Consider the following 23,375-nt stretch of genomic DNA (forward strand, 5'->3'; position numbering starts at 1 on the left):
GAATTTATAGATTAAAAAACATTTTTATTATATTTATTCATTTTGTTTTATGTGTGGGTGCTTTACCTTCAAGTACATTTGTAGACCGTTTGTGTGCTTAGTGCCTGCTGAGGTCAGAATAGGGCATTGGATCCCCTGGAATTGAAGTTATGAACAGTTATGAATCACCACGTGTTTGCTGGAAATCAAACTTGGGTTCTTTTCGAGATCAACAAGTGTTCTTAGCTGTTGAGCATTTTCTCCAGACCAAGAATTTATCTATTTTTAAAAAGCATTAAAATACTAGTATTTAGGGGACCAAGGCAAGAGGATCCTGAGGTGGAAACCAGCCTGGGGTGCACAGTAAGTTCAGTGTCTACTTGAGCTACACTGTGAGATACTATCTCAAAATTTAAAATACTTAAAAATTACTTTTAGTAGATATGATAAAAGTGTTTCATATGCATCTAGGAAATGTCATAACACAACACATTTTGTGCAGTTACTATGCACTAATAAAGCATCATGAGGAAATTAATACATATGATTATTTACTGTTATAGATGATCAATATATGTTACATATGATTACTTACTGTTATGTCAATGCTATATTTTTCTCATTCCCTCACTTTTATTTTTTGAGATTTTAGTTTTCAATTTATATTTTATGTTATTTATTTTTATTTTCTGTATATTTTTATTTTGTGGATGGCTTACTTGTATGTCTGTGCACCACACGTGTTCCGTATTGAATTCCCTGGAACTGGAGTTACATACAGTTGTGGAGTTATGGATAACTGTCTCGTGGGTACTGGGAATTGAACCTGGTCTTGTGGAAGAGCAACTAATACTCTAACTGCTGAGCCTTCCCTTCAGTTCCACTTCCACTCTTTGTAAATGGAAGCCCAGAAGATAATATCTAACTCCTTACCAACTTAGGTATGTGATACAGTATTGCCAACTGTAAGCTCAGTGTCCTGTGTCACATGCCAGGAACTTTTCACTGTGCCTGGCAGAAACTTTATAATCACTGAAGAGTCTCTTCCCCTCAGTGTCCTAGCAGTCTTTGGCAGTCAGCATTGCTTGCTATCCCCATTTATGGAACTGGACTACGGTGGATGTTACATGTGCATAGAACTAAGTGATAATTGACCTTCTATAACCAGCTGTATTTCCCCCCTACTTCCAGACCTCAAGAAATGCTCATTCAGACGAAGACAAAGATGGCAACTGGGATGCTTGGGGAGACTGGAGTGACTGCTCCCGGACCTGTGGGGGAGGAGCCTCCTATTCTTTGCGGAGATGTCTGACTGGAAGGTCAGTGGTGGCTTGACTGCTGAGTGGAGTATGTCAGTGACTGAGTGAGAAGCGGAGAAGGTGTGCTCTGACATTTTTTATCTGATGGCTTACTATCTACCAATAGTAATTGAGCCAATCTCAAGTTAACATGTCTAAATGGGAATGATGCTACATCCAGGTATGTCTATCTACATCTGCAGATACATCTATTCTAGCTACATGATGGTCACAGGGTTCAAAAAACCAGACACTTTCATCCTAAGAAAGTGAAGGCATGTTAAGTCCAGTTGCTGGCTTCATAGCCTTGGAATTTAAGGGTAAAAGGTTAGGTTATCTTGGTGGCAGTCTTTGAGAGGCTGTGACTACAATTTCTTTCTTGCACTTTCTGTGAACCTACTGTGGGTTAAGAAGGTAATGCAGAATGTGAGGAGCTGGTACAGTGGGTAAAATGCTTCTGCACAGGCTTAAGGACCTGACTTCACATCCTTAGAATCCATATAAAAGCCAGGAGTGGCGGTGCACACCTGTAACCCAGTATAGGATGGACAGAAACAAGTGGGTCACAAGAGCTTGCTGGTGAGCTAGTCTAACCAAAATGGTGAACCTCCTCTATTTAACGAGAGATCTTGCCTCAAAAAATAATCTCTCTTAGATGGAGAGCTAAGAGGAAGATGCTGGACAATGACATCTAGCCTTCACATGTGCACACTCAGATGAGTGTACACACCTATTCAAATGCATGACACATGCGCATGAGGACACACACACACACACACACACACACACACACACACACACCACATGCTAAATGTAAGATCAGCTTAGTTTTAAAGGCCCAAAGTCTTTAGGAAGTCTGTTCTTGCTGGTTTGGAGGCTGTGTGTGATTCAAGGGCGAGTTTAAACTCTTGTTCATAGGTAACTTTTTTTCCTCAGGTTGATGGAACCTCATCTTCTGCTCCCAGACAAAAGACTCCTAGATTGCAGAGATTTAGATGTGGGATACTGTTGGGTGAAAGAGTAAACCGATGACTTTGAATGCTTTCTCCAGCTACATAGAAGAAACACTAGGAAACATCTTTATTCCGCTCAGTTCACGTTCCATGAAAATGTTTGTTTCATAGTATATTAGACAGGTGACTAAGTATGTCCTTCAGTTTCCTCAAGACAATGCAGAGCATGGTAGATGAAGAGAACACAGAGTCCTTTGAGAAGGAGGAAAAATTGGTTCATCCAGGGAGACATAACAAGGCTGCTGGAACATGGTTGTAATTTCTTTTAGAGAAAAATTTGACAGGACATCAGCTTATAGAACTGAATCCAGGCTTAGTTTAGTGAAGGCAAGGACAATGCTTGATATTTTCTTTCATTTCTGTTAAGAAATCAAGGTTCCACTACTCTAAATACATTGTGATATGCAGAAGAATGATGGTGTATCTTAAAATAGTAGGACATATATATGTGTGCATATATATGTATATAAGTTATACACATACACACACATATATATGTACACAAACATACATTCTCCACATATCTGTGGAGAATGACTTCTTAGGTAAAGGGTAAGTTGCTCTGTAGTGCTGCTCACTCACTGGAGTCAGGAGAGAGCAATTAGCAAGAAAACTGGGAGGGGAGGCGTACCTTGGATGTCTCTGTGTAATCTCCAAATCTGAGGAATATGAATAACTTGAAATTAACAATAGCTAGAATGGCAAAGAAATGGCATTTGCTCCGCTGCCTTCTTTAAAACAATATTCCCTATACTTGTGTTTGTTAAAAAGACTTTGGAAGAATACACTAAGGTCCACTGATGATAATTTTCATCCCATCATCATGAAACCAAAATATTTACAGTTCTCAATTTATTTAAAATTACTTTGGTCTTGCTTGGGCCTTATCTCGCCGTGTGATACATGTCAGGATGCTGGGAGTTTGTGGGCTCCTTTATCCTAGGTGGGCTGTGTGTGGATAAGGAGAGCATTGCTCAGCTTCTGTCCTTCCTGCTCCTGCTCAGAAGGGAAGTGTTGGGCATCAGAGGAAAGGGATCCTACTGTTGTGACGGGAGGGCCATGTTCTCTGGCTTGGAAGGTGTTTAGAGCTAGTTCCCAGGGGCACTCTGGGGGATTTTTCTGAGCCACTGCCCAGCTCTGACTCAGTTCCTTGAGCTCTCTTGCCTTGTGCTATGCAGGATACCTAGACCCTCATGTAAGTACAGGTGAACACAAGCTCAAAGTTGTCTCTAAAAGGCTGCTGGTCTCTCAGCCCTGCCCTTCAGTTCCTTAGCTATAATTTACACATTAACCAACAGTAAGGGACATGATGAACTCTTCAGGGGGTGTCTCGAAGACCTCTCCTGTGGCTCTAGACTCTCTCCAATGCTATCAAGACCCTGTCCCCCTGCCACTCCCTTTCTCTGACTCGAAGCTTTTGGCTTTGTTCTGTGACATGTTTGGTTGAGCAGGACCATCTGTGTGAGCACTGGATCAGAGCTAACATTGGAGGTCATTGGCATGACCAGTGAGCATCAAACTGAAGGCGCTAACTCCCTGGCATCTGAACTTCTCATTAGCAAATACTTCAGCCATGGGCCGTGGGGCTGCTTAGAGTCTCCTCTTCTGTGCCCACTCCTTTTTGTTGTTGTTTGTTTGTTTGTTTTTTGAGACAGGGTTTCTCTGTGTAGCGCTAGCTGTCCTGGAACTCACTCTGTAGACCAGGCTAACCTCAAACTAAGAAATCCGCCTGCCTCTGCCTCCCAAGTGCTGGGATTAAAGGCATGTGCCACCACTGCCCGACTTGTGCCCACTCCTAAGCTAGCTCAATGCCAGCAGCCATCTCTCTCATTTTTATAGAATACTTCCTCCTTCAGGAGATTACTGGGTACCTGAAGCTGTCTTTCTTTTGAACTTGGATGATAATTTTTACCCAGGTACTTGATGGTAAACATGTGATTTTCCGCAAGAAACTTGTGTTCAGTTATCTCACAGTCTAGGTATTAACTCTGGAGATAAGAACATAATCTTTATTATGATTATTTATTAAAAATGTATTTTATTATTTATTTGTGGTGTGTGTATGTGTATGCACGCGTGTGCGCGCATGTGCGTGCATGCATACAGATGCCCTCAGAAGACAGACAAGGGTGCCAAATTCCCCAAAGTTAGAGCTATGGGTGGCAGTGCACTGGGTGCTGGGATTTGAACTCTGGTCCTCTGAAAGAGCAGCAAGTGCTCTTAACCACTGAGCCATCTCTCAAGCACACACAATCATTTTTTTTATTGTCTGAAAATTTCATACATGAATGTAGTGTGTTTTAATCAAATCCACTTACACTACCCCCTTCATCTCCTCTCAGCTGTTACTGTTTTTCCTTCTGAACTTAAAGAAGTCATTTTGAGCCCATTGAGTCCACTTTAATGGTGATAGTCTGTGAGAGGACAATGGAGGTGCATATCTGCATAGTGTGAGCCATCTGTAGCTTGTCTACTTGAGTGTGACCAGCCTATCATGGGCCACATCCATAGAAAACTTACTTTTCCTTCCAACCCCCAGAAATTATCAATTGCCAATATCTCCTCAGGGTGGGGACTTCATAATGCCACCCTCCATCCATGATGGAATTCTGGCTGGCTTGATCTTGTGCGGGTCTTATACAGACACTTATATGAGTATGGTGATGGGTTCAAACTTGTGCAGGCCTTATTCAAATAATCACAGATATTAATCAAGGTGAGTGTAGTAACTGCTGTACCTGGAAAATAGCATTCCACAGCATGCCACTCTTTCCTCTGGGTCTTCTTTCTGCTCCATCTTCTACAGTGTGCCTGCACACTGGAGGGGCTGTTGCAGATGTCCCATTTATGGCTAAGCATTCAATGATCGCTTATTCTCATCCCTTGACCAGTTATTTGTCTGGCACTTACTATCGCTCATTGAAGACAGAAGCTTCAGTGACAACAGGCAGCCTTTTGTGATTCTGCAGAGAAAACCAAATCATTTCAGGCAGTCCCCAGGTGTTGCACCAGAATTTAACTTTTACTGGTCCACAAAGCTTATGGTGTATAGTTAGTATAAGATACACAATTGAAATACTTCTGTAATATAGAATTTGAACTTTTAATATGACTATTTGTTTCTATCCTGTCAAAGTCTAAAGGAATTGAGAGAAGAATTTACAACATTTTTTTGTAGACAATTTTCAAAAAAATAAGAGAATATACTAAAGTTTATTTTATGAATGAAGTATAACACAAATACCAAAACCAAAGAAAGACTATACAGAAAGAATAGGGCATAAATATAAACGTGAAAGTTATAAATTAAATATGTCAATTCATATTCACAAATCTATAAAAGAATTGTACATCAAGACAGTTAGTCCAGGCTGGCTCAATATTCAAAAGTCAGTCAGTGTCATTTTAACAGGTTAAACAGAACATACATAGAGTCTTATCAGTTGATGCAGAGAAAGCACTTGACAAAAGTCAACACCAATAGAGAACTCTTAGGAAAATAGGACTAAAAAGGGACTTCCTCAATTTAATAAAGAACACCAAACACCTGTAGCTATTGGAGACTTAGCAGAGAAGCCTGTTCCTTTGACCTAACAGCAGGAATGAGCTACATGAGGGTGATCTTCCCGCCATCACTCAACAGGATGCTGGGCTTCTCTCCAGCCACTACAACAGGGAAAGGGAGCAGGTACCTTTGCTTGAAGAGGACATAGCTGTCTGCATAGAAAATCTTAAGGAATTTATAAAAACAACTTATACAAGTCAAAAGTGTCTTTAGCAGGGCCCAGGATGCAGACTAAACATACAAAAATCTACAGCGTTTTTCTTACTAATGCTAAATGGACAGTCACTAAAATCTAAAACATAGTGTCATTTGTAATCACCAAAACCTAAGCATAAAATCTCTCTAAACACACAGAGGACTGCAAAACATGGAACAGCAGAAGTGAAAAATAGGGGTGGGTGAGGGATGGCTCAGTGGTTAAGTGTATCTACTTCTTTTGCAGAGCACCCAAGTTCCCAGCATGCGTATCAAGGGGCTTACAATTGCCTGTAACTCTTACTCCAGGGGATTCGACAGCCTTTCTGGCTCCTGCAAACATTCCCCCTCCCATATACATGAGTAAATAAAATTATGTATGTATGTATGCATGTATATATGTATGCATAGAAACTTAGTACTTATTATCTTAGCTATTTATCCCAGGAAAGAAAAAAAAAAACCTTAACAAACTGTACATAAGTGTTTATAGAAGCTTTATTCACCATAATCAAAAAGTGGGACAAACCTAATGTCATTTGTTGTGTGAATACAGACTATGGTGCATCTAAACTATGGAATACTACACAAGAGTAAGAAGAAATAAATCAATGACAGACGGAAAAAACCTGGGTGAATCTCTAGGAACTAACATGGCATTTTAAAAAAAGCAAGACTCCAAAGACTGCCTATTGCATCATTCCACTTACACAATGTTCTTGAAATGATTAAACTTCTAGAAATTAAGAACAGATTAGCAACTGGCAAGAGGTAGAATAAGAGGGGAGCGAGGGGGCACAGTTACCAAGGAAAGCTTGCAGGATCCCTGTGATAATAGAAGTGTCCCATCCTTTAACTTTCCTGGGAATGTCCCTGGGTGAGTCCCTGTGCTAGACTTTCTTAAGGTATCACCCTTAAGAGAAACCGAATGAGTGGTAGACAAACCCCCTGAAGTATTTCTTAGAAAAGCATGTGATTCACATTTTACTCTAAGTTTTATTTGACCACTCCCCCAGAAATTCCAGGTAAACTAGACATGCATACTTTTAAAGTTAAATCTAAACCAGTGAGAACTCAAGAGGATCCAGAGGGAAAACTGAAGGCCAGAACGGAGTGTGAGTCTGTTCTGAGCCTCTGTCTGTCCTGGTGGTGGAAGTGGGAACCCAGCTTAGAGAAGTTTACTTCCACAGTAAGTACAGGAGCCCGTGCAGGGAGACTATGTGAGGCAGAGCTCGGGAACGGCAACTCTAGCTGAAAGGAGGAACCTTTATGGTTCCTACCCCTCCCAAGCAGGGTTTCTATCCCAGCCTAAGGAGTTTAAATATATAGGTCTCAATTATGACTGGAAAAAATTTCCACTGTAGAACATGGGTACTACTGTTCTCCCAAAAGTTTCAGGTGCACATATATTGGTCCACTTACCTTGTGTATAGTAAAGAGGCAGAATGCATATAGCCTGCAAACTGTGGAATCTTGTTATGGAAAGTTAGAATAAAGGTGGCCTTGTTATTTAACCATGGTTAAGTTATGAAATCTACTTATTAACAGAGGCATGGATAATGTGAGATACACACACACACACACACACACACGAATAACATATATTTGAATTATAGAATTTTAATCAGCCATAAAGAACAAAATTATGTCATTTTTCAGGAATGTGACTACAATTGGAGTTTATCATATTAATGGAATTAAGTCAGGCTCAAAAGGCAAATATTATGTGTTTTCTCTCATGTGTGTATTCTAGATTTTACACTGATACATAAATCATGTATGCATACATGGCATGAAAGAAACTGTCTAGGGAAATGAAAGACATACACAGGACTGTGATGGATGAGAAAAGGAGAGTATGGAGTCCAGGGGCGGACATGTTCAAAGTGCATTATGTACTTGTATAAAAATGTCCTTTTGGAACCCACTGCCATGTACAATGTGTACATGCCAACTGTAAAAAGTGACCCTGATGTGCCTGGCAGTGTTGAGGAATCTGGAGTGAGATTCCTATCAATAGAGTACTTGTAGCTCAAGTTTGCAATGTTAGAGTACAGAACCCAGGAGACAACATTATCAGCAGCAGCAGGCTCAACAGCCAAGATGTAAGGAGGAAAGCCATGCACTTATTTATTTGGTGAAAGCGTGACACTCCCCAAATCCTAGCAGAAGTCAACATTCACACCTAGTGTACACAGACATCATGCCTAGTCTCAAAACGAAGCCACATGGCCTTTAACAACAGGTGTGAAGACTCCTGGATGTCACTGTTTATATTCAGTGTAGCCAAAGTAGTGAGACAAGAATACACACCATTTGAGGACTAGAGATGAAGACGTAACTCTCATGACTCACCGCTCAGGTAGATAATAAATCCAAGAGTACCTGTACACAAATAAGGGGACTAATGGCGGAGTTCCCTGGAGAATTCTAGGCAAGACTAATGCATAAATAACTGGGTCCTTACTCTGTGGAAGAAGCTAGAAAGAAACATTCCAAAAGTCAACATTTGAACTATTACGAAAATATAAAATGTTTTGCAATGACTTCTATGAAGGATATAGAAAACATTTATAAAACACGATCATAAACAGGAAGTCTCAACACCATAAAAATGACAGTGAACTGGCCTTGCTGCTTTGTCTGCTGTGCGGTGAGAGGGAGAGATGTGCCCCTTTCCCCCACCACCTGTGGCAGGCAGGAGAGCTGACCCCAGGGTCATGAGATCAGAAGATCTGGTCCTGCCCCTCACCTGCTGCTGCACTTGGGAGAGCAGGTCCTGCACCTTGCCGGGGCAACTCAATAGAGCTGGCCCTGCTGGTCCTGCTGGCCCTGCTGGTCCTGCTGACCCTGTTGGCCCTGCTAGTAAGCCAGCCATGAGGGCATAAGAGTTGGAGAGCTGGTGGGCTGACAAGCTCAGCTACCACTCAGGCCCAGATCCAGGGATTTGAGTTGTTCCACCCCAACATCTACCCCATCTATGAACTATTAGATCATCTGAAGGTGTCATTCCTTAAGACCAAAAGTTTCAGGATCTCCATGAAACAGGGCAACATTAGGATATCTGGGAGGAGCCCTGGCAAGGATCCAGTATTGATAGCATAGCAGAAGCCAGAGACCTCAAACCAGACCAGTGACTCGTTGCAATGAACATTTGTAAGTAAAGATGTATGAACAAAAGGGCATACTGTGGGGCATACTGACACTGAGTAGCTTCCACAATGAGAGGTTTTTCTTTTGTTTTGGGGGGCAGGTTGCAAGGGTAGAGGGTGGGTATAAAGGGATGGGGAGATGAGTGGGATTGGGGTGTATGGTGTGAAATTCACAAAGAATAAAGGGTTGAATAAGTGGGGTGAGATGAGCCATCTCATGTTCTCTAGGTTGGGAAATTTGTAAAGTTTTAAAATGCTGAATTATTCATCTGAATGTGTGAAAATGAGAACCACCTCCTGACACACCCCTCAAGCAGCTATGGGGAAATGTCATGCCACCTTAGAGGGCAATCTGCTGTGTCTGGTAGACCATGTACATGCCCACAGTCCATGCTGATGTGTGTCCCAGACACTGAAGGCTAGCCTGTAGTGACAGGATTTCTCACTGAAGGACTACAGATGCTCTTCAAAATTCCGAATCACCTGAGATCATGAATATTAAGGAAAACAGTTAATTCATATCAAAATAGTCCATAAATTGTAGTAAGATTTTAAATTGAGAGGACAATATTCAATGAAAAAGTATTTGAGTGTATCAGTTCATGTGAAAGATAAATTTCAAGTGGAAAAATGTCTATCTATAAAGTGTAAAATTTGAAATAATGTAATGAATATCCTTGTGATTTCTGGGTAGTGGAAATCCCTTAGCAGTTATAAAAGCTGGAGTTATAGGGAAAATATTGGCATTTGTTAACAGTACATCCCCTCCCTCCACTTCTCCCAGCACCCGCCACCTCCTCTCTCCTCCAGGTTTACTGCTCTTCCATCTCCCTTCAGAAAAGAGCAAGCCTCTCAGTGACATCAACTGAACATGGCATAACAAGATGCAGTAAGACTAGGCACAAACCATCCTATCGGGGATGATTGATGCAGCCAAGTAGGAGGAAAAGGGTTCCAAAAGCAGGAGAAAGAGTCAGAGACACCCCCATTCCCACTGTCAGGAGTCCCACAAAAACTCCAAGCTAAGCAGCCATAGCAAATGCAGAGGACCTAGCAAATTCAAGCCCCCTTGATCCCCATCACAGGTCCTCACATGCCTTATTCACTCCTAACTCAGTATTCTGATCTCTCACAGCAACTCTGGAGTTACTCTGAGATTTTAGGGAGGAAACCCACTTCCCTTGGAAAGACTATCATCGCTCCTTTAGTGCCATAGAGACTGATAAGACATCATAAATTTTGAGCACTTCTGGCCAGCTTTCCTTGGAAGGGGAGGAAGGAGGCGATTACATACATAGGCATCCCCAGGCTTTGAGACCATCCCAGTGGCTTCCCTTGTCAGTGTGGTCCTTCACATGAAGGACTTGGGGGAGGAGAGGAGTGCTGCCACTCCATTTATCGATTTCTCTGTGGGTAGAGCTTGGTTCCAGTTAAATATTCCAGTCAGTTGTTATGCACTTCAAACCGAGCAGCAACCAGACCATCTTTTTTTTTTTTTTTTTTTTTTTTTTTTTTTTTTTTTTTTTTTTTTTTTTTTTGCAAAACCTGTGACTTGATCCACTGGCCAAGTGCCAGCCACAGGGACCCCAGGGTCAGCTTGACTACTATTTTAAAATTAATATATTTTTACTCTTCAAAACATATGCTTCTCAGCCTTTATGACACTAGCGTTTGAGTCAATATATCGCCAAGTGAACATAATAAATTATAGTACTATAAACTACAGGGAAATTTTATTAATGTTTTTAATGTATTCTCATGTGACATCAACATGTTTTCTAGATTTTCATAAATCTTTAGACTTTAAAATTTTTCAGTGCTAGGGTGCTGTGAATGTTGTAATAGGTAGAGAATCCATAACTGTGAAACAGTGTTTTTGAATTTTCATATACTCCTGATAACCATCATCTCTTTCATATGCTAATTATAGTGGTATTAAAAACACACAAGTAAAATTTTTTTGTAGCTCTATTGCTTTGGGCCAAAGGAATTATTTCCAGAATAAGCTGGCAGGTTCCTGCTTGGGGAATTAGGACTCTCATGTCCTTAACTTTAAAATAACTTGCGTTTTATTTTATGCTTGCTTCATAAAGTAGTCATTCATTTTCTGACTAAATTGTAACCGAAGCAGGCCACATCAATAGAGGCCGCCTGTGGGCCGAGTGTGTGTTAGGCTAGAGAACGTGAGGTAGAGTGCTAAAAATGGCAGCCAGAGGGCTGGTGTGTAAAGCAAACCGAGCGGCAATGCCCTTGTTCCCTTATATCCCTACCCAGGCCCACAGTAAGTTCGCCACAGAATTCCTGGAAGAAAGAGGTGGCCTGACATGATGATTTAGATTTTGAGAGTTCTTGGGATGAAATGTCTTGTCTTCTGTTGTCACTGTGAAGCCTTGAAGTGGAATTGTTGGGAGGGATGCTCTTGGTTTTTAGGTTTAGAGTTTTGGGCTCAGTGCTCACACAAATGCCTTCTGGACACTCTGGCTGACAACTGGGTGTGGACTTTGGCTGCGAAGCCTACGGAGCAGACTTGAAGCAAAGCCGTAAGACAGTTCTGCTCTTTCTTTTTCTTTTAGTTTAAATTTCTGCTTGAGAATCATTTTTTTAAAAGAATTTCAAGTGGGTAAAATTAAATAATTATTAAAATCCATGTGAAAAATACTTCCAAAATTTTAAATCTCTTTTAAAGAAACTGCTGTTCAATGTGTGCTCCCAGAGTTTTTATTTCTCAGTATTTCTATCAGTTCTGTTTTTCTAATGAGCCATTTTCCTTTGTCTTTCTCCTTGAAGCTGGGAAAAAATGATTGGGTTAAGTAAAAATGTAGTAAAATGTTTTTTAAAATGAAATAAATAGCCAATGGAAAATATCGGGATATTAGTCCATAGGGGGAATAAATTCCAAGTGCATTAAAATCCTTAGGTTTACAGATTGGCCTGACATAGAATGCACTCGGGTTTTACTCCCCTAACCTAACAGCCACCTTCCTGACATTAACTGAGTGAGTTTGAAATTGCCTGTTCACTCTCTTAGGTTTTTGTTGTTGTTGTTGTTGTTTGTTTTTTGGGGTTTTTTTTTTGTTTTTTGGTTTTTTTTTGTTTGTTTTTTTTTGTTTGTTTGTTTTTTTGTCATCCACATAAAAAAGAAGAGTGACATAGGGCTGGCAGGTATCAGCGGTTCCCAGAAGAATGTCCTCCAGCCCAGCATGGCTTTCCTGCCAGCCTCCCAGCTTGGTGCTTCCTGGGTCTTTAAAATGTGGTGTCCTCTTGTCTTTGTTAGGGTTTCTATTGCTGTGAAGAGACACCCTGACCAGGGCACCTATTTTAAAGGACATTTAATTAGGGCTGGCTTACAGTTCAGAGGTTTAGTCCATTATTGTCCTGGTGAGAAGCATGGGGGAGTGCAGGCATACATATTGCTGGAGAAGGAGCCAAGAGTTCTAAATTTTGATCCAAAGGCAGCAGAAGCGAGTGTGTTTCACACTGGGCATAGCTTGAGCATATGAGACCTTAAATACCGCCCTCACACTTCCTCCAACAAGGCCACACCTCCTGATAGTGCTACTCCATATGGGCCAAGCACATGAACACATGATTTTCGGGGGGGGGGGGCATTCCTATTAAAACCACCACACCTCTTATGAAGATCGTAGCAAACCTCAATGGTAGACTCATTACAAGCCAAATGATGAGGCGGTATAGTCATGGAGCATGAAGGTTTAGCCAGCCCATGACCATAATGTGGGAAGACATTTTAAACCACACGTTCGGAAGGAACAACTAATGGGTTCATGTTCCGTATTCAAAGCCAAGCATTTAGAAACATTAGGGGTCACACTATTGGAGGCAGCCATGACACTGTTTTTTACTCCAAAACTTGGTTTTCACAAAGCCTTCAAAATCCAACCAAGAATGGCATCTCCCAGAGAAGTGCCATTTCTAAAAGAACTTAGAGGTCCATGCAGTAAGGGAAGAAAACATTTAAGGCTATCTAGGCATGGTGGCTTGTGCCTGTCATCCCAGTGCTGGGGCGGCAGAGATCGGAGGATCATCATAAGTTATTGGCCAGCCAGGGCTAATGTAGCTCTGCCAATGACTAACTACCTAAATAAAATAAGTAATTGAACAAATGAATAAACAAAGTATCGGTGGTGTGAAGTGTGTAAGTAGAAAGGGGTGAGTTTAAGAGAACAAAGAAGGGAAGTGAGGATCAGTATTAAAGAGAGTACCAGTGAGCTAGGCATGGTGGCACATGCGTAATTGCAGTACTTGGTGAGTTAGAGCGTGAACTGGGCAGATAGCCAGTTCCAGGCCAGGACTAAATGGCAGACACTTTTCAAAAGACAAAACAAGCAAACAAAAACAAGAAGTGTATCAGATCCAATAATATACAAAATAACCATTACAAAAGAAACTATGTAGAGAAACATTTGTAGATTTCTGTGGTGCATACACACACACACAGAAACACACACACACACACACACACACAAACCACACATGCATACCACCCCCAAACACACTACATAATTTCAGAGATTATGTAGACTGTAGGGTTTTAAAAAAGCTAGTTGATGTCATGCCCTAAAGAATTCATCCTCTATTTATAGATGCCTTCTTGAGATGTTGTGGTTCTCTTATGCTTGGAAGTTGAGTCTTCAGAGTTTAAATCTTGAATCTCTGCAACAGTACACACTATTAAAAACTTTTATAGGAAACTAGTGCCTTGTCTTTGCATCATCGCCTCTATAAAAGCTATCATTTCCTTCCTCCTTTAGGAACTGCGAGGGACAGAACATCAGATACAAGACTTGCAGCAATCACGTAAGTCTGAAGAAAATGCAACCCAGTTAAACCCGGAGTGTTTGATATGTACTATGAGACCCATAGTGTCTTGAGAAGCCCTCTATTGATTTTAAATACTTGTGTGAGTGATGACAGCCTTTGTATAGAAGTATCTTCCACTCCCCATGCTCTCGTGTTGACGATAGAACTTGTAAATATGTCATTATGTTTCCATTCACAGAAGTGTTATACACAATAGCTTCAGAGTCCTTCAAGGCTCCAAGTGCTTTTGTATCCATTTTCTCTCCCAGCCTCCTCTATAAGATCTGAAAACACACAGGCACAGGAAGTGGGACTAAGTCTAGGGGGTTAAATTATTTTTTGAGGGCTTCAAAGGAAGATTACAGATGGGAATGGATCTAATGGCATTTCTGCCACTGCAGACTGCCTGCTGTGCCCAGTGCAGACAAGGCTGGGTGACACGGACAGTCACATGGAAGGATTTATACAAGTCTTACTGTTTGTTAAGTTATTCAGCACTAAGAATAAGAGTATTTTGTTTTGCAATTATAAAAAGCAAAATTATGAGCTGGGGAGGTAATTCCGTTGGTCTGAGTTTGCCTTACAAACATGAGGATCTGAGTTCAAGCCCAAGAACCCATGTAAAAATTCCAGGCTTTGTGGTAGGTTTGTAATCCCAGCACTAAGGAGGCAGAAAGAGGAGGAGAGCCGGGGCTCACTGGCCAGCCATCTTAGTCTAGTTGGTGAACTCTAGGCCAAGACGGACCCCATCTCAAAGGAGGTCATTGGCATTCTTGAGGATGGCTGCCAAGGTGGTCCTTTAGCCTCCATGCACACATGCTCACACATGCATGTGCACTTGTGCATGACACACACATCAGGCATGAAAAGCAAATAAAAGCAACCGATCTTTTTCATTCCAGTCTTTTCCCTCCTTAGCAACATATACTCAAACTGAAATGACAGGGCTCAAAATGAAGTTCTGGGGTATTGGGGAACTTCTGCAAGGGATTTAGTTTTGTTAGGAGATGACATGATACCAGAGGCAGCAGAGATGAAAAGCACAGTAGCTTGCAACACCCCCATGAGTCCAACAGTTGCTACAGGACAAGCCCTGGGTGAATGGCAGAAATGGAGAAGCAACTGAAACCAAGTCAGAGACATGAAGTCCTTTGTGCCCATCTGAATTCTGCTAGTTCAAGTGACTCTGTTGAGGAGGGCAACCCTACAGTTGTGCTTCATAATTCTACCTACCCTGGAAAAGCTTACCAAACATCACTAGCTAAGGAAACACCAAACAATCATGTTCAGTGGCATGTGGCAGTAGGAAATGCATTGAGAACCCACAGATGAGGAATTCTCACCTCTCGAGCTGAAGACCAACCATGCTTCAGATGGCAGGAGAGCGAGACTTGAACAGGGTATGGGGTTGCGGTGTCCTCTCCAAGAATTGAGGCTGTGGTTTTGGGGCTTCCTGGGTTCTCTGTCAAAAGAGATGGGGGTCTGGGCTGAAAGATTAGGGAACAACAGGATATGTCTGTGTGCAGCATGGTGACTCCTAAGTGACTTCAGTCTTCAGATAAAAAATTTATTTTCCCCTTTCACTTATTCACTTTATATTCTGCTCACTGCCCCTCCTAGTCACCCCCTTCCCTCCTTTCCCCTCCCCTTCTCCTCTGAACAGGTGAGGGCCTCCTGGTTACCCCCCAACCCTGGCACATCAAGTCTCTTAGATGTAAGGTTTTTTTATTATCATTTAGTGTAGATTCTTACAGTCAGGGCCTGGACTCCTGGACTTGGGAGAAAAGAGTCCTTATCAGGAGTCCATCAGAGCAGATGTACAGAAGAAGTCATGCATGTCAGCCAGGAGTCCTGATATCTGGATTCACTGACCTTGTGTTTTCTTAGTCCAGGGTTTATGGGACTAAGGTCAATGCTGGAAGAAGCAAAGGGAATATCTTCAGAACTGTGCAGTCTGTTACAACTTGGCAGGAACATTTTTGCAACATGGGCAACTTTTTTTTATGAGCACTGTTAGCTCTGCACAATGGGCTTCCTGATGGCTTCCAGAAAAAGGTGACAGTAGACATGTCCCTTGCAGGGTCCTTCCTTCATGCCATAGAGCCCACAAGTGGCTAGTTTCTAACAGTCTTTTATTTTATTTAGTGTTTCTCTCGGAGGTGTTCTTTTCTTTCCATTGCCGTTGCTTCTGCTTTGTGTAAGCTGTGTCCTGGGGTTCAGTGGTTCAGGAAACTCACTTCAGAGGACTGGAACATATGTTCCAAGAACATATGTTGAAAAGCTCACAATTGCCTGTACTTCTAGCTCCAGGGGCTGCAACACCCTCCTCTGACCTCTGTGTACACATACATACACATATCTCCAAATAAGAAACCTTTAAAGAAAAAGGTGTGTCCTCTCATATCTGTCTTTAACTATGAGACTAGACAAGGCTATTTTAAGACACAACAATCTCTACAATGTCTTGAGCTGTGCCTAGCTTAGCCAGGCAACTGGAAGCTGGGCAGGCTTAGTGTTTATGCTAAAAGACTGCAAAGTAAATAAAAGCAACGAACTAAGTTGCCGTTGGCCCCTACGTATCTTAGAAAGTGGTAGCCGTGATATAGTTCAGCCACTATTCAGAAACTTGAACACTCTGATTGCTTCTAAGTTCCTATCTCGGAGATGTATTTCTTCTGGACAGTTGAGGTCAAGGCAACACATGTCTACTGAACGTACTTTATGAACTTTTCCCTGTGTCGTATGTTCACTGTCTCTTAATATAAATATGTGGGATGTAGTGATATTTAAGCAGAAACAGGTTTTGAGATCCTGAACCCCAAAAGTGAGGAACATGGGCTACTTTCTCCTTCTACTGATGTACATAGCTTGTCAATTGTTTTTTTTTTTTTCTTATTTCATATCAGCCATTCTCCTCTGTAGTGGGAACTGCCTGGCTCTGCTTGGGCACACATGTCAAAAAGGAAGGGCCAGCCCAGCCCTTCATGTGATTTCTCATCTCTGCTCCTTTGTGTTTGTGTGTGTGTGTGTGTGTGTGTGTGTGTGTGTGTGTGTGATTTCAAATTCCTGGGAAAGTTTGACTGGCAGAGACTAGTGTACCTCTGGATAGTCAGTCAGTCAGTTCTGGCCGAGGATGACAAACATAGCCACCCATTAGGTAAGGACTAAGCTGAGGCAGACATCCTAAAATTGTGTTAACTAGCACTCATTTTGTTTTTTGAAGCTTTATTGGCTTATAGCAGTCAGGCAGGCAGACTATTCAGGCCCTAAAGAGCACTTGCCACACCTGTGAGCTCACTGCAAGGGGCGGGGTGTCTGCTCCCAGCTTTCATACACGCTTTTCTTTGGCTTCAAAGAATCTGAAAGAAAACATTGACCATGGCTTGTGGGGAAGTAGATGATGTCATTTTGTCGTCAGTCACATGGAAGACAGAGACCCCATTTCTACAGAGAAAAGCTATCCAACTCCAGTCTACTTTCATTGGCTTTGCCTCATTTGTCATGACTAGGGTTCAGATTTTATCTAGCTAACACAACAAAAAATGAATGCACTGTCAGAGTCTGGAATGCTTTACACCAACATGGTACAAATGAGCTAGGCGTGGTCTACGCATTCTCTATTTTCAAAGCATTTAAGGATGTTTGCAAAGACTGAGAGCACGTGCGCAGTTGTTATATAACATCTGGAGGGGCAATACAAGGTGAACAACTGTCCCTAAACTGGGACAGCATCAACAGCCTAAAGACTGACTCATTCGAGTTCTGCGAGTTTAATAGGGGTTACTTACAGATGATTATGGAGAGGGCCATTCTCTTAGAAGTTTCCATGCCTATATCTCGTTTTATGTGTCTCTAAGTTTATAGTAGAATGTAGCAGAGTTGGTGAAAATCTGGCTTCAGAGGGCTTCTAGACAGGCAGTGGAAGTGACATTGCAGACTCACAGATCAAGTTAGACTCTGGGAAATTTATATTAATATGTACTCTGTCCTTGTCCTTTCAAAGATTCCAATGGTCTAGGCAAACACCATCCAACCCCAGCAATGATGGCTTGTTCTTCTGCTGTCTGAAAAGCATGTGGCTAAATGACAGATTTACCTAATCCACCAGATCTTTTTAGGACCTGGATGACTGAGGTCTTATTGTAACAATAAAACAGATTTGATATGGGGTTTTTAAAAAAGGTAAGACATAAAATAAACTATATTTTAGAAGCATGCTGAAAAACAATCACTATTTTTCCTGGAAAAATAGAGTGAGGTGAGATATTTACCTCATAGTGTCTGAGTAACTCCAGCTATAACAAAGAGTTAAGCTGGTCACAGTTGCACATGGGTGAGGCAGAGCAAAACCAACTGCAAGTTCAAAGTACAAGTGCAGCCAGTCTGGGCTACAGAGACCCTACCTCCAAAGTAAATGGGAAAAAAAAAAAAAACCCAGAACAACAATGACTCATAAAACCCAAAGCCCAAACTCAAAGAGTCAGATGTCATTGCCAAGCTATAAAGAAATGAGACTAATGCATTCAATGCTTATTTGTCCTTAGGGCAGGGTAAGAAAAGAATTTGTAGCCCATTACAATAGGAAAAAATCTTTCAGGGTAAGAAACGTTAACAGAGAGGGCTGCATAATCATTTAAGCCTTCTGTACTTCACAAGGTGCCCAGAGCAAAATTAAATAGCAAAATTAAATTCCAACACAAATGACCAGATTTGATGCATTCACTATAAAAAGTAATAACTTTATCTGCTAAAAATAATACAAAGGCAGAATAGAGGACATAATAGGAATTTTCAAAAATTTGCTATTAAAAAAACAAACTTACAAGACTACCTATGAATCCTAAATAATAAGGAAATGCAAATTAAAGAAATGGAATTTGATTATACACTTATGATTAGAAAATTATAATATCCAACTGAGGAAAAAGGATCCAGAAAGGCTACCTGTGTAGCCCATAGCTAACAGTAATACACTTCTGGATGGCCATTTAGCAATACTGGAATGGTTCATAAAATAGACACACACTTGGACTCAAAATGTTATTTCCAGAAACAAACCCTTGGAAATGAATCAAGATTTATATAAATATTTAAGTATGGGAATCTTTGTAACTTATTCATTTTAATAGAAACTTTCTGCAATGTTCTTAAAACGAACATTAGTTATCTTCATAACAGGGAGTGTATAAAATAATAGAAACAAGAGTATTAGTGTGTGCACATTTGTCTCATCCAGCATCTTGCCTTGGAACTATCTAGAAGGAAGAATTCATAACTTAATAAAAAAAAAAAAAAGGCTTCTCCCATGTCATCAACACTTTTGCCTTTTACTGTTAGTGTGAGGGTGCCCCAGGATGTCAGGTTTCATTTGCTTTTGTCACAAACACAACTTTGAGCTAGCTTGGTGAAAACAGATGTTTGGTACCAGTGAAGAGCAATGGGAGATGAGAGAGAGTGTGTGTGTGTGTGTGTCGGGGGGTGGGGGAGGCTGATGAATCAAAGAATGATGGGGGCACAGCCAGCAGTTCTCACAAACACAGAGGTTTAGACAAGGCTGTATTCCTTCCTGGGGATTTATAGGCAGTTAATGTTGCTAGAAGTGAGTGTGGGGTGTCTGGGAACACAAAATAAGACATGAAAGCAGAATGACAAATTGGAAAGAGGAAGATAGTCAGTAGGAGAGGGACAGGAGAGAGTAATGGGATGAATATAATCAAAACACATCATATACATGTATGAAAATATGTTAATACAGCCCATTATTATATATAATTAAAATACTTTAATAAAGAACACAGCAGTTTGGGGCTAAAATGGGAGCAACTGATTCCCCTGAAATAGCTCCTGAGGGGCAGGACTACTACTGTTGCTATGAAGCCCTTGAATCATCTTGGAAATGTAAAGGTCTTTGAGTTCCCCTTGATTCAAATACATTTGGAAGTTTATACACAAGATGGCTAAATTAGGGCAAAATTAGCACCTACACATCATATGCCTCAATTATCTGGGAAGAACACCTGAATGGAAGAGGGATTAGATTAATTAAATGATCCCCCCCCCCCAAGTAGGTCTGCATTGCAGAGACTCTCCATGGAATCCCACAATGTAAAAATGCAGATTCAGTTTGTAATCTCAGAGGTAGGGGAGGGGTAGGAAAAGAGGGAGGGAGGTGAGGAAATGAGGTGTGTCTCATTAGAAACAGTTGGGGTCTGGGTCAGCCTTCTGTTGACTCTATGGCTGGTTACCCTGCATATGCACATGGTTCCTTCTGTTTACCTGCAGGATTGCCCAGCAGATGCAGAAGACTTCAGAGCCCAGCAGTGCTCAGCCTACAATGACGTGCAGTACCAGGGTCATTACTATGAATGGATTCCACTATACAATGACCCTGTTGCCCCATGTGCACTCAAGTGTCATGCTCGGGGACAGAGTTTGGTGGTAGAGCTGGCACCCAAAGTGTTGGATGGAACTCGTTGCAATGCTGACTCTCTGGATATGTGCATAAGTGGCATCTGCCAGGTAAGTTACTCCTGTCACACTTGTCCTAGGTTTGGGGATGTTCCATGCCTATTCTCAATAAAGAGGTTTTGATCATTTCGGTGTAAATGAATTCCCCTGTAGAGAATGTGGTGGCTTTCCAGAAATGATAGAATTCTCCCTCTAATTTGATAGCTGGGATATCTGTCATTCCAATCAGGTTTTCTTTATTTAATGTGATTTTTGCCTGTGCAGAATCAAAATATATGACTCCCAATAGTTCCATGGGATCAGGCACTCTCAAAGTAGGACATGCAAAGCAGACTCCCCCTGAAGGGTTTGAGGTAGTATAACTTGCTACTCCTCCCAGAATTTCTGACTCAGAGGGAGAAGTGAGGCTCAGCGCTCTGCATTTCTCTGGGGCTACCAAAGCTTTCCTATGGTCTCTAGGATCATACTCCATTGAGCACTGCTTTGGAAGGGCAGTGCCAATCTCTGGGACAGGAGCAGTCCAGCAGATGTGTCTGGTGATTTTTGCAGAGCTGAGATGAGTGGGACCAAGGTGAATTGTAATGAGTGAGGATTTAGACAGCTTCCAGAGTCAACATGAAGACTACAGGGACATCATAGAATTATTGTCTTCTCTGAAGGATGCTCATTCTCATTCTCTCTCTCTCTCCCTCCCTCCCCACTCTCCTCTCTTTCTCAGGTGTGTGTGTGTACGTGTGTGTGTGCGCATGTGTGTTTGTGTCTGTGTGTGTGTGTGTCTGTGTTAGCTCATGTGAGAATGTGTAGAGGCTTAGAGGCTGACATTGGGCATCTTCCTCAATTAGTTTTCACCTTCCATTTTGAGACAGTCTCTCACTGAACCCAGAGTGTCTTTAGCATCACCAGTTCTGGGATTATAGGCATGTGTCACATGTCTTAGGTTTCCGAACTGACGTTTATACCAATGGAGCCGTCTTCCAGCCTCTGAAGAATGCCTCCTTAAAGAAGAAAAATAATAGAGTTGATGCATGAGGTATGAGGAAGGCTTGGAGGTAGAGGCAGGGCAGCAGGACAAGGTAATAGGGATTGAAGATGATCATAGAGTATTGTATACATGCGTGGGACGTCAGAATGAAACCCATCAATTTATACAATAAACAAATGCTACTGAAAATAAAGGGGGGGACTTTTAGCATGCTGTCTCCTCTGGGAGGCTCCTCTAGGAAGAACAGCAGCCACAGCAAGCGGTCCAGCTGCTTAGGGGAAGAAACTTAATACTGAAGTCTCTTTTCCCCATTCCCTTTTAGGTCCCTTCTTCCCCGATCCTTCACTTCCCTCCCTTTCCCCAAGAAGCTCCCTTCTTCTTTCAGGTCATTTCCTTTTTAAAATTATTATCACTTTGTGGTTGTTTTGTTTGTTTAACATGTAAATGCCATCTTTGTGCTAACAGCTCCCTCAGTGGTTCCTGATGAGTTGTAATACAATTCAGGAGCCCTGCCAGGTTGACCAGGCTCTTCCTACCCAAATTTCTGCTACTCCACTCCTCAAGTCTCTTTCTAACAATTTTTTAAAGAAGGCTTGTAGATACTTAGGAGAATTTAGTGTAAGACATATTTCCATCTCCTCTTCTTCCTCCTCTTCCTTCTTTTCTTATTGTTCTTCTTCCTCTTCCTTTACTTTCTCTTCTTCCTCTTCCTCCTCTTCATCATCATCTTCCTCTTCCTTCTCCTTTTTCTTCTTCTCGGCTTTTTGAGACAGCATTTCTCTGTGTAGACCTGGCTGTTCTGGAACTTACTCTGTAGACTGACTGGCCTCAAGTTCGGAGATCCGCCTGCCTCTGCCTCCTGAGTGCTGGGATTACAGGCGTGCGCCGCCACCACCCGGCTCTCCATACCTCTTCTGGCTCCTATGCATGCCCATCCTCCCAACCCCACAAATCTCCCATACACACTACGCAGATTTACAATTGATGAGCCTGCATTAAACACCACATCATTGCCCGTGTCAGGATTTAAGGCACCATTCCCTCTCCTGGGGATTTATTTTCTTTTTGAAGCAGAGTCTTGCCATATACCTCACACTGTTCTCAAAATAACTATATTGCTCAGGCTAGCACCAAACCTGTTGTCCTTCTAGCTCAGTCTCCTGATCACTAGGATTACAGGCCTATGACATACCCACCAGCGGCATCCTAAGTCTTTCTGCCGACAAAATCCTCTGAGCTTTGGTTTTTCATCCCTCAGCCACTCCCTCTGCACCTCCAACCTCGGGTAACCATTGGAAAATTTGAAATATTTAGAGACTCTGTATTTCTAAATAACACATGGACAAAGGGGGAAAAATCTTACAAGAAAGGAAAAATTATTTTGAATTTAGTGAACACAGAAATACAACTTGGTAAAACTATGTGCAATATGACAGAAGCCGTGTTCACAGGGACATTTCCAAGCCTGACGGAGGCTCTGAGATGAAGCATCTGAGCCTTAGGAAATGCAGCACAAATCCATCCAAGGCAACAGGAAGAAAATAACCAATACAAATGAGAGAGAAGTCCCAAGGAAAAGAATTGGAAATAGCTCACTGACAGTCAGACTAAGAAAATAATGCGGAAGAAACAACACTGTGCATCAGTGAGAGTGGAGAGAGTCCTCCATCAGAGCCAGTGGCCATTAAAGACTGGATGGATAAGAGTGGTCCTGTGCCCACGGAGCAGACAGACTGAATGGGCAGCTCCTGCAAAGGCAAGGTCTGCCAAACCTCATAGAATTAGAAGTAGACAGGATAAGCCTATATCAATTAAAGAACTCAAATCCATGACCACAAACTTTCCAAAATAGTAGGTCTTCTGCCTCAAGGATTCACTTTATACTCAAACAAATACTTCAGG

At 41.7% G+C, this 23,375-nt stretch overlaps 1 protein-coding gene across 4 annotated transcripts in view; it reads left to right on the top strand.

Moving 5' to 3' along the window:
* The window catches only part of Adamtsl3 (ADAMTS like 3), a 285,243-nt gene that overhangs the window by 104,286 nt on the left and 157,582 nt on the right, over window positions 1-23,375 (top strand). For all 4 annotated transcript variants that reach the window (XR_013111364.1, XM_076937029.1, XM_076937035.1 and 1 more), the window contains exons 4-6: window positions 1,171-1,298; window positions 13,975-14,020; window positions 20,306-20,542. Coding sequence is in view for 3 of the 4 variants with exons in the window: in XM_076937029.1 (XP_076793144.1) it covers window positions 1,171-1,298; window positions 13,975-14,020; window positions 20,306-20,542 (411 nt within the window). In the remaining variant the exon portion in view is untranslated. The remainder of the gene's footprint in view (window positions 1-1,170; window positions 1,299-13,974; window positions 14,021-20,305; window positions 20,543-23,375) is intronic.

Source organism: Arvicanthis niloticus, chromosome 1 (assembly GCF_011762505.2).
Source record: "Arvicanthis niloticus isolate mArvNil1 chromosome 1, mArvNil1.pat.X, whole genome shotgun sequence".
Lineage (NCBI taxonomy): Eukaryota > Metazoa > Chordata > Mammalia > Rodentia > Muridae > Arvicanthis > Arvicanthis niloticus.